The sequence below is a fragment of the Macrotis lagotis genome, chromosome 7, assembly GCF_037893015.1.
Source record: "Macrotis lagotis isolate mMagLag1 chromosome 7, bilby.v1.9.chrom.fasta, whole genome shotgun sequence".
Lineage (NCBI taxonomy): Eukaryota > Metazoa > Chordata > Mammalia > Peramelemorphia > Peramelidae > Macrotis > Macrotis lagotis.
Genome location: NC_133664.1, coordinates 107978484 through 107993998, shown reverse-complemented (window position 1 = coordinate 107993998; position 15515 = coordinate 107978484). Strand labels below are relative to the sequence as shown.

At 45.1% G+C, this 15515-nt stretch overlaps 1 protein-coding gene across 1 annotated transcript; it reads left to right on the top strand.

Moving 5' to 3' along the window:
- Positions 1-1385: 1385 nt before the first annotated feature.
- ADCK2 (aarF domain containing kinase 2) lies at positions 1386-13808 on the top strand. The gene is made up of 8 exons (XM_074195270.1): positions 1386-2120; positions 3105-3251; positions 4965-5093; positions 6250-6345; positions 7497-7745; positions 9909-10037; positions 10995-11048; positions 12523-13808. Exons 1-8 carry the CDS (start codon positions 1386-1388, stop codon positions 12673-12675), a joined length of 1692 nt encoding a protein of 563 aa, XP_074051371.1. The 3' UTR covers positions 12676-13808.
- Positions 13809-15515: the final 1707 nt, after the last annotated feature.

Here is a 15515-nt window from a genome sequence, read left to right as displayed (position 1 = left end):
TAGCGGTCGGGATCCAGAACTGTGTAACCTTCTTATACAAAGAACGAGTGAGGAAGACTGAAAGGGAGATATGAGAACTTTGGATGTGTGTGTAAGGATGGAGGAGGACGGAGGGTGAAAGGGATCTCAGAACCTGGAGAAGCTTTGCGAGTCCCATCTAGGGCTGCCCCCATATAATTACGGCAAGGTTTTGGCTGGGCTGGGGGATATGGCGGACTTTATTCCAATTGCCTTCCTGTCAAGCTTCCCGCAGAGACCACGGCCGTGGTGTTCTGGTTGAGGAGACTTCATTTTGTTTAGCCAACAGTTCTTGCTCGCTGGACAGTAATTAGACGAACAGTACCGGTGTTTCTGAAAGCCTGTGTCAAGTGACTATCACAGGGCCGCAGTCATCATTTCCAGTCTTCCCAGCTGACTTCTCTGCCCTAGCCATCAAGTCCCCTTATTGTTTTTTTAGGATTTTGCAAGGCAGCGGGGTTCAGTGGCTGGCCCGAGGCCACACAGCCGGGTCATGGCTGTGTTTGGACCCAGGCCCGGGGCTGCAGGCCGGGCCGTGCCGCCGCCCCTGCACAAGCTAAGTGCCCATCCGTTTGCCCCGCCCCCCCCCCCCCCCGCGCGCAGGATGCTGAGGAGCATGCGCAAAGGCTTAGGTCCGGAGGGCCCCCTCCCCCCGGCCCCGGTGACGTCAGCGCACGAGCCTCCCTTCGCACACCTCTGTCGTGAGAGTGAGCACTGTGTCCGCCGAGGAAACGCCAACCGCCGGGCCTCGTAGCCTGGCACGTGCTTCTCACAGTGGTGCTTAGGTTTTTTTTTTTTTGCTATTTTTTATTACTTAATTTCATGCAGTTTTGATTGCTCGAATGACGTCTCCATAGAGCCCGGAGCTGCCCGAGAGGAGGGCAGGGACGGCTCCGGAGGCGGAAGACCCGCCCCCTCGCCCAGGGGAAGCCGAGGGGCGGCGCTCCGCGCTCCCGGAAGTCTTTCCCGGGACGGCTGGGCCAGGGATCTCGCAGCGCGGGGCGGAGCAGGCGGGCGGGGCGGGGCGGGCGCAGGCGGGGGCGGGGCGGGGCGGAGCAGGCGCAGCCAGGGGGTGGGGGCGGGGCAGGGCGGAGCAGGCGGGCGGGGCAGGAGCAGGCGGGCGGGGCAGGCGCAGGCGGGCGGGGCAGGCGCAGCCGGGCGGGGCGGGGCAGGCGCAGGCGCAGGCCGGGGCGGGGCGGGGCAGGCGCAGGCCGGGGCGGAGCAGGCCCAGGCCGGGGCGGAGCAGGCGCAGGCGGGCGGGGGCGGGGCAGGCGCGGCGGGGCGGGGCAGCGCAGGCGCAGCCGGGCAGCGGGGCGGGGCTTCCCCGCGGGAGGCCGCCGCAGAGCCCCTCCGGCCCGACTTCTCCCATGGCGTGCGGCCGGCTCTTTGCCCGGGCTTGGGCGTCGCGCCTGCGGGGCGCCGGGCTGTGCCGGGGGCCCGGGCCGTGCTGGCTGCTCTGGGGCGCGCTGCCCAAGCTGGTGGCGACGCCGGGGGCGCCCCCCCGGAGCCCCCCGCCGGCCGCCCCCGCGCCGGCCCGCCGCCCCCCGCGCCCCCTCCTGCGCCGCCTGGCCTTCGGCTGCCGCGTGTGCGCGCGCGCCTGCGCGCTGCTGCTGCGCTTCGGCCCGCTGCTGCTGCTGGCGCCCGCGGCCGCGCTGCTGCCCGCGCTGCGGCCGCTCTGGCTGGACTGGCTGCTGGCCGCCACCCGGGCCTCGGGCCCCGCCTGCGTCAAGCTGGGCCAGTGGGCGAGCACGCGGCGCGACCTGTTCCCCGAGGCCTTCTGCGCCCGCTTCTCGCGGCTGCACGCCCGCGCGCCCCCCCACGCGTGGGCCCACACCCGGCGCCTGCTGCGGCGGGCCTTCGGGGACGCGTGGCCGCGGGCGCTGCGCCTGGACAGCCGGGAGCCCGTGGGCTCGGGCTGCGTGGCCCAGGTGTACAAGGCCCGCGTGGACGCCGCCTTCCTGGAGCCGGCCTGCGCGCGCAGACTCGCGGGGGGCCCCGGCGGGGCGGGGGCGCTGCCGGACCTGCTCCTCCCCCTGGCCTACCTGACGGCCCGGGAAGGGGGCGCCCCGGGCCCCGAGCGCCTGGTCCCGGCCGCCATCAAAGTGAGCGCCGCGCACGCGCCGTGCCCGCCGTGCCGGCCCGTGCCCGCCCCCGCCCCCGTGCCCGCCCCCGTGCCCGCCGTGCCCGGGTTACAGGAGACAGAGAGGGCGGAACGTGTTCTGGAGCAGCAAGTGCAGCCAATACTTAATGCGCTCTTAGTAGCTTCAGTTAAACATCTTAATATGGCATAATATATAAAATAGGTCGTAGGATATAGTAAGTGATATGTCGGATATAATAAGACATGCTTAACACCTCTAAACATTTTTATTTAAATATTTACTACCTTAAATATATACTACAATGTAACAAAATAACGTTATATACAATAATTGGTATGTAATAAGATACTTAATATATTTAACGTTTTATTTAAACATGTAGTACTTTAGGCATATACTATAACAAAATATATATTATATATAACAAATGACATGTTTTATATATAAGGTATGTTTAATACTTATTTAGTACTTCAAACATACTATAACATAGTAAATGTGAGATATAATAAACATATATAATAAGAGATAAAGTTAGTCCCTCTGAAAAATTCCTAGATGAGCCACTCATTCCTGTGGTTCAAATCCAGATTCATCAAATGCCTGCCATCATGACTTAGAGATTTCATTAGTCATTTAGACAGATGGAATAGTAGAGATATAAGGGGCCGTAGACATCATCTGATCAAAGCCTTCTATTCTGATACTGAAGTGATGTGTCTAATTGTGGCTTCAGAGAAGACTGCTGTGAAAATACTGGCCCAAGTGGGGTGGGGAGGTGTAGGGGGTGTCTAGTGTGTCCTTGAAGTAGTGCTTTTATGAACATTGCAAGCACTCCACATAGCTGGGCAGGTAGTGAGCTGCCCCATTCTGGTCATTACCCTGCACCGGTCATTGCCCATCCCTGGTCACTGTCCTGACCTGGTTATTGCCCTGGTCACTACCCTACCCTGCCCTGGTCATGCTGCTCTTTTTCTCCTACAGGTGCTACATCCTGGGCTTCTTGCTCAAGTACAGGTGGATTTGGTCCTGATGAAGTTGGGCAGTCGAATCCTCGGACTCATCCCAGGAATCAAGTGGCTCAGCTTGCCTGAGGTAGTGGAAGAGTTTGAGAAGCTCATGGTCCAACAGGTGAGTTTGGAGCTTCCATCACCACAGCACAGTTACAGAAAATGTCAGTGAAGTAGACTGGATGTTCCCTATGGGGTGATTAATGACTGACAAGACTGTGGATAGGCGCTGTCCAGTAGAGAATGGCTTAAAGACCAATCTCTAGTCTTTTTGTTTGTCCATCCTCTGTGCAGTGGACAACCTCTGGGCAGCTCATCAACTGCCCTCACCTTTGCCTCATAGATTCCCTAGCTTCTTTCAGGGCAAAAGCTCAAGTTCAGTGTATCACACAGGATCTTTGTAGGAGTGGTGTCTCTTGAGATTGCTTTTTGTAAATTTGTGTCTAGATAGAAGCCACGTGTCCCAGGAGCATAGGGTGACCCAGGGAATAGGAGCAGATAAATATCTAAGATCTGGGGAGAATGTAGTTTCCACATTTGTGGGGAGGAGGCCCACCACATCTGGGAGAGCACTCTCTCTCTCTCTCTCTCTCTCTCTTTCTTAAGGTTTTTGCAAAGCAATGGGGTCAAGCGACTTGCCCAAGTCCACACAGCTAGGTAATTGAGTGTCTGAGGCCAGATTTGAACTCAGGTGCTCCTGACTCCAGGGCTGGTGCTCTATCCACTGCCCCACCTAGCCACCCCTAAAGAGGTTTGGATGTAGAATTCTGTCCACCTACTTTTCCCTTTTATGTGTTGTATGTACTCCACTAATGGATAGCTAGGTGGAACAGTGCATAGAGCACCGGCCTTGGAGTCAGGAGGATCATTGTTTGAATCCAGCCTTGCATCCAGGGCAATCTCTAGTCATTCTGATTCATATCTGGCCACTGGACCCAGATGATTGGAGGTGAAAGGGAGGCTGGTGGCACAGCCCCCCCTCGCTCAAAATTCAATTCACATGCTTGTCTTAGCTTCACCTCCCTGATATCATGGTCTTCTTTGAAAATGAAGGACAAATGTTATGTCCTCCGCTTTCATAAGTTCTTTGAGGGCAGACTGCTTCCTATTTGTCCTTTGCACGCCCACTTATCTGGCATAGTACCTCGTTCTTAAAAGATGGTTAATGCATGTCTATTGGATTTGAATTGAAGGAATCCCGATCAACAATTCATATGCTACATTTTAGTTTTGCTTATTGCCATCAGAGTTCATTTGAGTTGTTAAATGCAAGACTTACCAGGGGGCTCACTGCATAGAATTGGGTGTGCAATCAGAGCTGAGTTCAAATTTGACCTCAGTCACTTAGTAGCTATATGACCCTGGACAAGTCACTTGACCCTGTTTGCCTCAGTTTCCTCATCTTTAACATGAACTGAAGAGGGAAAAGGCAAAATACTCCAGTATTGTTACCAAGAAAATCCCAAATGGGGTTGTGGAAATGACTTAACAACCACAACCACCACAACTGTCAAAAAAGCAAGGTAATGTGAAGGAATCAGGTCAGGCATCCTGTAGGAAGTAGGGCTTAAATGGCATTTTGAAAAAATGTGAGGGATGCTATGAGGTAGAGGTGAATACAATTTGGCCATGGGGTATTAAGGCCAGTTTGGCTGCACTTGTGTGTGTGTGTATTTATACATTAAATATCTTATAAGGTGGTTATGAAAATCTAAGATGTGGATGGTGGGGAATGGTGACCAGTAAGATTAGAAGAGATGTGGAGACCAGATTGTGAATGATTTCAGAAGCTAAACAAAGTACACCTTATCTCTCATCTTTTCTTTCCATACAGATTGACTTGCGTTATGAAGCTCGGAATCTGGAGTGCTTCCAACACAATTTTCTAGATGTGAATTTTGTCAAGTTTCCTACCCCTCTACAGCCCTTTGTCACCAGAGATGTTCTGGTGGAAACATTTGAAGTAAGAATGAAAGGAAGTAATTGTGTGTGTGTGTGTACATATATACATATGTATGTATACATATATATAAGTATGTATACATATATATACATGTGTGTATATATGTGTGTGTGTGTGTGTGTGTGTATATATATATATATATATATATATATTCCAAAGTAGTATGTATTTATGTGTGTAATATGCACATAGTGTGTATGTGGAAATAGAGGCAGCATGGTCTAGGGAAAAAAGGACTCATCTAATGGTCAGTTTGAGTCTGAGCTATGACATTTACTGTCTTGGAGTTTCTGGGCAAATAAGTCTTCCAAGCTTTAGAAAAGTAGTTATCATTTCATAAGAAGAAAGCCTTTCTAATAACTGGAGCTGTTCAGAAGTGGAATGAGGGGGCTTCAAAAAGGGGTAGAATTAAAGACCTTGTTAAAGGTCTTTAAGTAAGGGCTGGATGATTGAACATTGGGAAGATCTATATTGTAGACAGTTTCTTGTTCAGATACAGATCAGACAAGATGGTTTCACAGATCCCTGTGATCGCCACTCTTGGGGAGTGTGATGCAGTTGGAAAGAGTCAGGAGGGTCTGGAGCCAGGTAGGACTGGGATTTAAATTCCATCTCTGTCTAAACATGGACAAGTCATTTAACCTTGCTGAGTCTCAGTTTTGTTCTCTGTAAAATGGGCATAATATCTGTAGTCTCCACTTTGCAGGGTTGTTATAAGGATCAAATGATATAATGTTCATAAAACATTATATTAATTGTGTATTTTAAATCATTAAGAAAATCAATGGTTGTCTTCATTTTTATTGCTGTTATTGTAAATGAGATATACCACCATGTGCCCCATGGTGTCCCAAAGACAGAATGCTAACTAGGTTGGATGGATCCAGAATCATTAGCAACATAGGTGACACTGGTGACAATTGGCTCATTGTGATAGCAGATCGTTTTATCCCATGATCCCTCTTTTCATGTCTTCTTTGTAAATATTTCATGTCTTCTTTGTAAATACAAGGACTGACCTGGGTAAGTTAAACTTGGTTAAGCGTCTGCTAGGAAAGCCATCTTGATGTATTCACTAGGAAAGGTGGAGATTCTAAAAAACTGGGTGGGAGGTGGGGGTCCCAAACTGACATCTTTCCTTTTGCATTGCTTTAAGGAGAGTGTGCCTGTGTCTTGTTATCAGAAGTCAGAGATTCCTGTGAAGCTGAAGGGGAAAATAGCAAAGCTGGGGATAGACATGCTTCTGAAGATGGTAAGAACTCCCCTGCTTATTGACTGCATGTAGGAAGAATGTTCTAGGAAATGTGCCTCTGGGAGGAGATGAAAAGTGACATACACTTTAGAAACCCTGATGAATCAATAGCAGAACCTGAGGATGAAGGGATGATCATCCATATTACAAAATGATCCTTTCTGGAACGTTTCACTGTGTGACTCTAGGTGATTTCTGATATCACTCTCTCCCAACTGTTGAAAAGAAGGCTGCTCTTCAACCTTCTCAGCCTCTTTGTTCTCCTAGAAGACCTTCCTGCCACACAGCCAGTAACTGATTGTTTGCTTCCCCACTTCCTCCAGATTCCAATGACTTCCTCTGCATCCTGGAAGGATCAGAATAATATCCCTCTTGCTCACCAGCAGATTGCCTCTGGTGCCCTCAACATCATCTTTTCCACTACTCATAAATAAATGAAAGGGGATGGTCCAAGTGTAATTTTTGAGATTAAAGTTACTTCCATTAATTGGAATCTGAAAGAAAGACTGATTAGAATCAGTGAAAAGTCTAAATTATTAGGTGTTTAAAGAAGTTCTGTTACTTTTAAATACATATAATTGTGAGAATAAGGTTAATAAGCTGCTACCGGATTTTTTGAGGTCTTAGGTAACCTAAGACATGTCAAGGAATGGATAAGAATCATTTGTAATTGGAATATTATTAGTTCAGCTCAACAAGTTCAAATAAATGCTGTCAAGCACTTTAGCATGATCATGAAATAACTCCTTTATCTGATTTATAATCTTATTTTATTTAGAGGATACATTTCCCAGCTAAAAGTCAAAGCTAAGCTTCAGTTCCCCTGGTCTTTATCTGTCCTAATGACTGAAAATTCATAATATTTGTTGGAAAGCAGCATGGTGTGAAGTTGGCCTGGGAGTTAGAAGACTTGGTTAATCCCCATCTCTGATGCCCTGGCAAGTCACTTTAATTTCTCAATTCCCACAAGAGACCCTTGTGGTTTCTTGGACCACAAAGTGCAGACAAAATGCTAATGTCTGATAATAGAGTTTCATTATTAGAAGTTGTATTTGTATCTGTACCATTCATATGGATAAATGAGAACTGAACACAAGTCTCAGTGAGAAGGCGATGGGGCTCACCTATTCATGTTGTGGATCCCTTTCCAGGTATTTGTTGACAATTTTGTCCATGGTGACCTACACCCTGGGAACATCCTGGTCCAGGGGGCAGATTTTCCTAAGGAGAGCCAAGAAGGCCAGAGGAGCCTGGGGGACATGTGCAACACCTTGATGTCAGAAAGACCTCCTTCTTCCCCACTGAGGCTGGTTTTACTGGACGCTGGTATCGTGGCTGGGTTGCAGACAGCTGACCTGGAGAATTTCCGGGCAGTCTTCACTGCAGTGGCCATGGGGCAGGTGAGACTGGTGGATCATGGAGTGGTCAAGCAGTTAGTCTGAGCACTGTTTTTATTTCAACAGTTAAGAATTCTCAAGTTTGTAATGCTTACAAATGTCTTAATTTTACCTGAAGGGCTTGGGCTTTAAAATATCTGGAAAGCATGATGAAGACATTGGTTAAAAACTGATTTGAGGGGCAGCCAGGTGACCCAGTGGATAAAGCACTGACCCTGGAGTCAGGAGGACCTGAGTTAAAATCTGACTTCAGACACTTAATAATTACCTAGCTGCGTGGCCTTGGGCAAATCACTTAACCCCATTTCCTTGCAAAAACTAAAAAAGAAAGAGAGAGAGAGAGAGGGAGAGAGGAGCCAGATGAGGAGAGCTGCCACAGTGAGAAGCTCAAGTGATCTCCATGCTATAGGCCAGTTAGGAAATATACCTTGGATTCCTCAAAATAAATGTCCAGGAGACTCCTTGGTCTCCTCTCTGTTAATGTAGGCATCCTCTCTTCAATGTTCCTCACAGGTGTCAACTGTTAACAGAGGATCATTCTGATCATTTTCTTATCTCAGTTTCCTCATCTATAAAATGAGCTAGAAAAGGAAAAGGCAAACCACTCCAGTATCTTTGCTAAGAAAACCCCAAAATAGGGATCATAAAGAGTCAGACATGATTGAAATGACATTAACAATAATAAAATTTTTTTTTGTGTGTGTATGTATATATCAATGTATGTCTATCTATATGTGTATATATGCATACACACACACACACACACACACACATATATGCATATAAATCCTTAAATTTCCTTACACTTCAATAGAATTGTTTTGCCTCTAAAACAACTGGTGGTATGTGCTATGTTAAAAACTCACCATGGAGAGGAATGCTATAAATTCATAACAGGGAAAAGACTGTGGTCCTAGAGACATCAGAGAGAATTTTTGGAATTGAGAGAGATGCCCATTTTACATTGGAGGAAATTAATACTCAGATTTGTCTAGGCAAAGCAGCTAGGTGATGCAGTGGATTGAGCTCTTGGCCTGGAGTCAGGAAGAAGGAATTCAAATCCAGCCCCAGACACTTAGTAGCTGTGTGATCCTGGGCAAGTCAGTTAACCTCTGTTTGCTTCAGTCTCATCTGTCTAATGGTGATGATAGCACCCACCTCTTATGGTTGTTGTAAAGGTCAAATGAGGTCGTATTGGCAGAGTACTTGGCACAAATACTTGTTCCTTTCTTTCTCCTTCCCTGCCAGAATTACATAGTCTCAGGACTAGAATAGATGTCCTTCCTGACTCCAAATAAATCATCTGCTTCCCCTACCCCCCCATCATCATATGACCTCTCAAATCATGCCATACACAAAACATTAGTTACTCTCTATTCTTTTTTCCTAGTGGCATATGCTTTCCTAGGTAAGCACTGGAACAGGGAGTACAGTCAGAGGGGAGGCTTGTGAAGGAAATGTAGGCAGGGCTGTCTAAATGTCTAGTCCAGATGATCTAAGAAAGTTTTTTAAGTAGTAAAAGTGCCCCAAGCACTACATATAGGATGTGGGAGTTAGGTTTTTGTTACTCTTGTTGTTCAGTCTTTTCTGTCATCTCTAACTCTTCATGACCCCATTTGGGGTTTTTCTTGGTAAAGTTACTGGAGTGGTTTGCCATTCCCTTTCTAGCTCATTTTACAGATGAGGAAACTGAGGCCAACAGGGTGGAGAGACTTGCCCAGGGTCAACACAGCTTGGAAGTATCTGAGGCCTTGAACTCAAAGATGTCGTCCTGACTCTAAGCATGGGGCTCTTAACTCCAGTTATATCCTGGGTAAGAACTCAGATAATGTTATCTGAGGGTTTATGGTGGGAATGAAGAAGTGCATATAGATGAGATAGGTGAGATGCAACTTGATGTAATAGAGTACTGGACTTAGAATCAGGAAGACCTGGGTTCAAATTAACCCCAGACAACGATTAGCTCTATGTACTACTAGCTCTGTATGGAAAGTCATTTAATTTCGTCTGCCTTGGTTTCCTCATCTGTTAAAAAGGACATTAAACTGAAGGGTTAAATGGTTAAAATCCCTTCCAGCTCTAAATCCATGACTTACATTGGTGAGTACAACAGCCTGAGTATTCCAGTTTCCATATGGACTTTCCTCATGGTCTCATGGTCTTCAGGGTGAAAGAGTGGCTGAACTCATCTTGCATCATGCACGAGCCAATGAGTGCCAGGATGTGGAAAAATTCAAAACCGAGATGGCAGTGCTAGTGGCCCAGGCCAGGAAGAACACCATCACTCTTGAAAAGGTAGGTAGGCCAGGAGAGGAGGATCCAACCAGCAGCAAAGAACCTGCTTCTTAGCTCTGGTTCTTGCTCTCCTCCCCAGCTGTGGCAAATCCCATTTGTATCACTGGTTTGTAGAGGAGATATTTCTGACCAAGGACTCTGTGTTCTCTGTTTTAAGGCATATCAATGCAATCTAACCCAATAAGTATTTACTAAGTACCTACTATCTCTATAGCTAGGAGAAAATGAAAAAAAAAATTCCCTTCCCTCAGGAAGCCTACTTTGTATAGGATGGCATGGGCTGGGTGGTAGGTGGGGAGAAAAACAGTAACATGAAGGATTTAGGAAGTAGCCATGTTTTTCTCCTTTAAGTCTTCTAGCCATGGATGGGTCTTCTCTTTAGGTATTCTTTGGTGGGTAACTTGGAGACAGAATGTAATAATAGAAAGAAATCTGAGACTATCAGAGAACCTGAAGTCAAATCCCACATTTGGTGCTTACTTACATGTGTGACCTTGAGCAAGAACTTCCCTGGGCCTTAATTCCCTCATACTTAAAATCTGAGGATTGGGCTGAATGACTTCTAGACCCATGAGCCTATATTGATAGTTAGTAAATTAATAGTTCACTTAAATTATATAAGAAGATGAGCCCAGATCAGCTCTAGACCCAGTCTAGTGACTTTCTGTTGTTTTTCTGTTTGATGGGAAATGGATAGAGGTGATCTGTTGGGGTCTTTTGCTCTGAGGAGAGAAAGGATCCTTATACTGAATGGTTTTAAGATCCCCATCCTCACTCTTTTTCCCCCGAGTTTAAACCAGTCTTCCTGAATAAAGTAGTCAATACAAACTGCAGGAATTGAGGAGTCCCTATACCCTGCTTGAGCAATCAATGAGGGCCCCCCCCCACTTTTTTTGTGAGGATGGAGAGGAAAGTAGTACTTTCAGCCTCTGCAGTAAGGTTTGCTTTTCCCAACAGCTTCAAGTATCAAATTTGCTCTCCAGTGTTTTTAAGTTGCTGATGACCCATAAGGTGAGTCTAGGTCCTAAGTTGGACCTTCTGCCCTTGCATGTATATGGTCACTTAACACACACACACACACACGTACAAAGAAGTGACTTTTCTATGATCACAGAAAATATTGGAGATGTGTCTCAGGGAGGGGGTGAAGAAACACATTTTCAATTCTTAAAGTTAGAAAGGTCTTCAAGATCATCTTTTCCCAACCCAGTTTGTATTCTTGAAAGGAGTCATCTAGCCTCTCTTTGTTAACCATTTATTTGTTGCCCAGCTGTTTACTCTATTCCAGAGAATCTTTGTGAGGCCGGACATAGAGTTCTGGACCCAGTCCTAGCAAGATTTCAGACCTAAGTCTCAAACCTTGCTGTTTTAGCAAGGGAAGGAATGTGAGCATATCGAGATAGGCAAAGGGTCACTGGTACTATTTACTTCTGCCTGTGTATTCTCAGTTCCTGACTGATCTGCAAAGGAAACAGGGAGACAAGGTCTGAACTTAATACCAAATAAAGTATTGACTTACACAATACTTGACTTACACAAAGTAGAACAAAAGAAGAGGATTATACCTGAAACTGTACACTATTACATAACATTCATTTTTCATTTCAAGTATATAATAAATTTAGCAAGTAATTTTGCTTGTCTGTGATTCTGACCTTTTGTTTTTTCTGGACATTTCTTTAAAAAATGCTTCAATAACTTATTTTTTCTTTTCCTTTTCTTTCACTTTTGGGGGAGAACACTATTCTTCCCACTCCTTTTTGTCCCCTCCCTCTCCTTTTAAGAAAGAAAAGCAAGGTGTTTTGTAAGAAAAACATTTTAGGGGCAGCTAGGTGGTGCAGTGGATAGAGCACTGGCTCTGGAGGCAGGAGGACCTGAGTTCAAATCTGGCCTCAAACACTTGATAATAGTCTAGCTATTTCACCTTGGGCAAGTCACTCAACTCCATTGCTTTAAATAAAAAAAAAAGACATTTAAAAAAAATTTCTATCTCTGTAGAGATAACTTTGTAGGGTGCATGGGAGTGGTTGAATGTAATATTCTTTGTACTTCTGTTCTCAAAGAGGATCATAATGTCAGGGAGGTGATATGACAAGCAAGTGAATTGGGTTTGAGTGAGGAAGGGCAGTGCTAAGTCATCAGCCTCACTGACTCTGGAGCCATCAGGGTCCAGTGGTCAGAGAAAGATCAGAATAACTGGTGATGGTCCCAGATGCAATGGCCCTTGGCCTTTTTAAGCTAAGATTTTTCTTGGGTCTCAGTTTGACTAAGGCTATGCCCACTCAGTAATTAAGCCTAGGTAGGAAAAAAAAATGTACCATTAGATTGGGACTGTTTGGGGTTTGTGACAGTAGAGAAGGGGCAGAGTAAGGCGGTGCTGGGAGGCAGTAAACCTGAATGGATAAAAGTGTCACCAAGGGCACAAAATATTCATATGATGAGACTTTAAAAAGCCCAACTTTTGTTTCTGTTTTTGCTCTTTCAGGTCAAACTTGAGAGTAATTTTGCCTCAATTGTCTTCGCGATCATGGTTTTAGAAGGGCTTGGCCGCTCACTGGATCCCAAACTGGATATCTTGGAGGCAGCCAAACCCTTTCTTATAAAAAATTCGATCTTCCCCTCCTGGTTTCATTGGTGAAGGCATAGGGCTTGGGTAAATGTCAACATCCTTCATGAGGCCTCCCTGGAACAGCCAGGGTGCTATCTTCTTTTCATTCTGAGTTGGTTCAAGGAAGACATTGCTAGATTCTGAGATGACTTGATTGGCTGGAGTACATGGGGAGTGGAAACATCTCACAGAATACTCTGAATATTAGTATTCTATTAGCCAGTGTCACACCTGCTAATGTGATTGAATTGAATGAGAATTGCCATCCCTACCCTAACATTCTCATTCTCTGTCTCTCTCCCTCTTTGGGGCTTACAGTCCATGGCAGCTAAAAGTGAATAGAGCCTTCAAGTTGGTCTCAGGAGGGATGAGTTTGAATCCTGCCCCAGACAATTTACTTCTCCGTCAGCCTCAGTTTCCTCATCTGTAAAATGGGGATAATAACTATCTCACAGAGATGTTGTGAGGACCAAATGAATTCATTAATCTAAAGACCTTTTAAATCTTAAAATGATACATATATATATGTCAGCTATAGTTATTATGATGGTTACCTAAATAGGAGTACTCTTGTCAGTGGTGCTTACAACATTGTTTAGATTATATTACTGAATATAACTTGAGTTGGGGGCTACAAGGAAAAGGGGGTGGTATTCTGTTTCTTCTGAATGGCCTAGATGCTTCTGGCCTGTCACCTTTCTCCTTTTTCCCAATTACAGGGTTTTCTCTAATTCTTGAACGCAGCAAACAGGGTTTTGGTTAGTGTATATGTTATATTACTGTGAGAAGCAGTATAGCTTAAGTGGTTAGATGGCCTTGAAGCCAGGAAGCCTGGGTTCAAGTCTCACCTCTGACACATTTTTTACCATTTAACTGGACAAGTTCTTTAACCTCTCAGTGCCAGGGGACCTTTAAGGGTACCACAGTGCAGAGTTTTGGGCCTGGGTTCAAATGTGACCTCAGACACTTCCTAGCTGCATGACCTTGGGCAAGTCACTTCACTTCCGCATGCTTACCTCAGTTTCCTCAACTGTAGAATGGGGACAGTAAGAGTACCTACCTCACACGGTTGTTGGGAAGATCAAATGAGATGTTTGTAAAATGCATGGCACACTGGCTGGCAATGAAATAAAATAATGATAATAAATGCTCTTATTACTAGATTGGTGATGGCATTATTTATTTATTTTTTATTTTATTTATTTTGAAATTTATAATTCCCCCCCATGTCACTTCCCTCCCCCCACCCCCCACAGAAGGTAGTCTGTTAGATCAATGTATACCATGGAAACAATGTAAAGACTAAGTTGAATGTGATGAGAGAGAAACCATATCCCTTAAGGAAAAAAAAAGTATAAGAGAGCAAAATTACATAACTTTGTTCTAAAGATTAAAGGTAATAGTCTTTGGTCTTTGTTCCAACTCTACAATTCTTCCTCTGGATACAGATGGTATTCTCCATCACAGATACCTCCAAATTATGCTTAATTGTTGCACTGATGGAATGAGCAAGTCCACTAAGGTTAATTATCCCCATGTTGATGTTAGGGTGTAACTGTGTTCTTCTGGTTCTATTCATCTCACTTAGCTTCAGGTCATGCAGATCCTTCCAGGCTTCTCCTGGTTTCTAATAGAGTAATAGTGTTGGGGAGGCTAGGTAGTGCAGTGGATAGAACACTGGCCCTGTAGTCAGGAGGACCTGAATTCAAATTTGACCTCAGATACTTAATTACCTAGCTGTGTGGCCTTGGGCAAGTCAGTTAACCCCATTGCTTTACAAAAAAAACCAAAACAGAACAACAGTTTTCCATAAGGTACGTATACCACAATTTGTTCAGCCATTCCCCAATTGATGGACATTCACACAGTTTCCGATTCTTTTCCACCATAAACAGGGCTGCTATGAATATTTTTGTACAAGTGATGTTTTTACCCTTTTTCATAATCTCTTCAGGGTATAGACCCAGTAGTGGTATTTGCTGGATGAAAGGGTATACACATTTTTGTTGCCCTTTGGGCATAATGCCAAATTGCTTTCCAGAAAGGTTGGATGAGTTCACAACTTCACCAAACAATGTCCCAGATTTCCCACATCCCTTCCAACATTGATCATTGTGCTTTCTGGTCATATTGACCCGTCTGAGAGGTGTGAAGTGGCACCTTAGAGATTTTTAATTTGCATTTCTTTAATCAAGTAATGATTTAGAGCTATTTTTCATATGATTATGAATTACTTTGATTTCCTCATCTGTAAATTGCCTTTGCATATCCTTTGACCATTTGTCAATTGGGGAATGGCTTTTTTTTTAATTTGATTGAATTGGGGCAGCTAGGTGGCACAGTGGATAGAGCACCGGTCCTGGAGTCAGGAGTACCCAAGTTCAAATTTGGTCTCAGATTCTTAATTATCTAGCTGTGTGGCCTTGGGCAGGCCATTTAATCCCATTGCCTTGCAAAAACTTAAAAAAATAAAATTTGACTCAATTCTCTATATTTTTAGAAATAAAATATATTCTTTGTCAGAAATACTTGCAAAAATTATTTCCCAATTTCTTTTGATCTTGGTTATGGTGATTTTGTCTGTGCAAAAGCTTTTTAATTTAATGTTTTAATGATGTTCTCCATAAACTGCTTCTCTTCCCATAGATCTGACAGGTAAACAGGTCAACTCCTAGTTTGCTTATAATGTTTTTTTATGTCTGTTCCTGTATCCATTTTGATCTTGGTATAGGGTGTGAGGTGTTGGTCTAATCCAAGTTTCTGCCAACTTCCAATTTTTGGTGGTGGCATTACTTAGCATAACATTATGTATTAGGGTACCACTGTTATTAAGGTATTCTTACTTTCCAATGATGCCATACTCTGCTCTT

Coding starts and splice junctions, on each gene's coding strand:
- ADCK2 (XM_074195270.1), top strand. CDS start 1,386: ATGGCGTGCGGCCGGCTCTTTGCCCGGGCTTGGGCGTCGCGCCTGCGG. Junction 5,094..6,249: donor TTCTGGTGGAAACATTTGAA/GTAAGAATGAAA, acceptor CATTGCTTTAAG/GAGAGTGTGCCTGTGTCTTG. Junction 11,049..12,522: donor AGTTGCTGATGACCCATAAG/GTGAGTCTAGGT, acceptor TTGCTCTTTCAG/GTCAAACTTGAGAGTAATTT.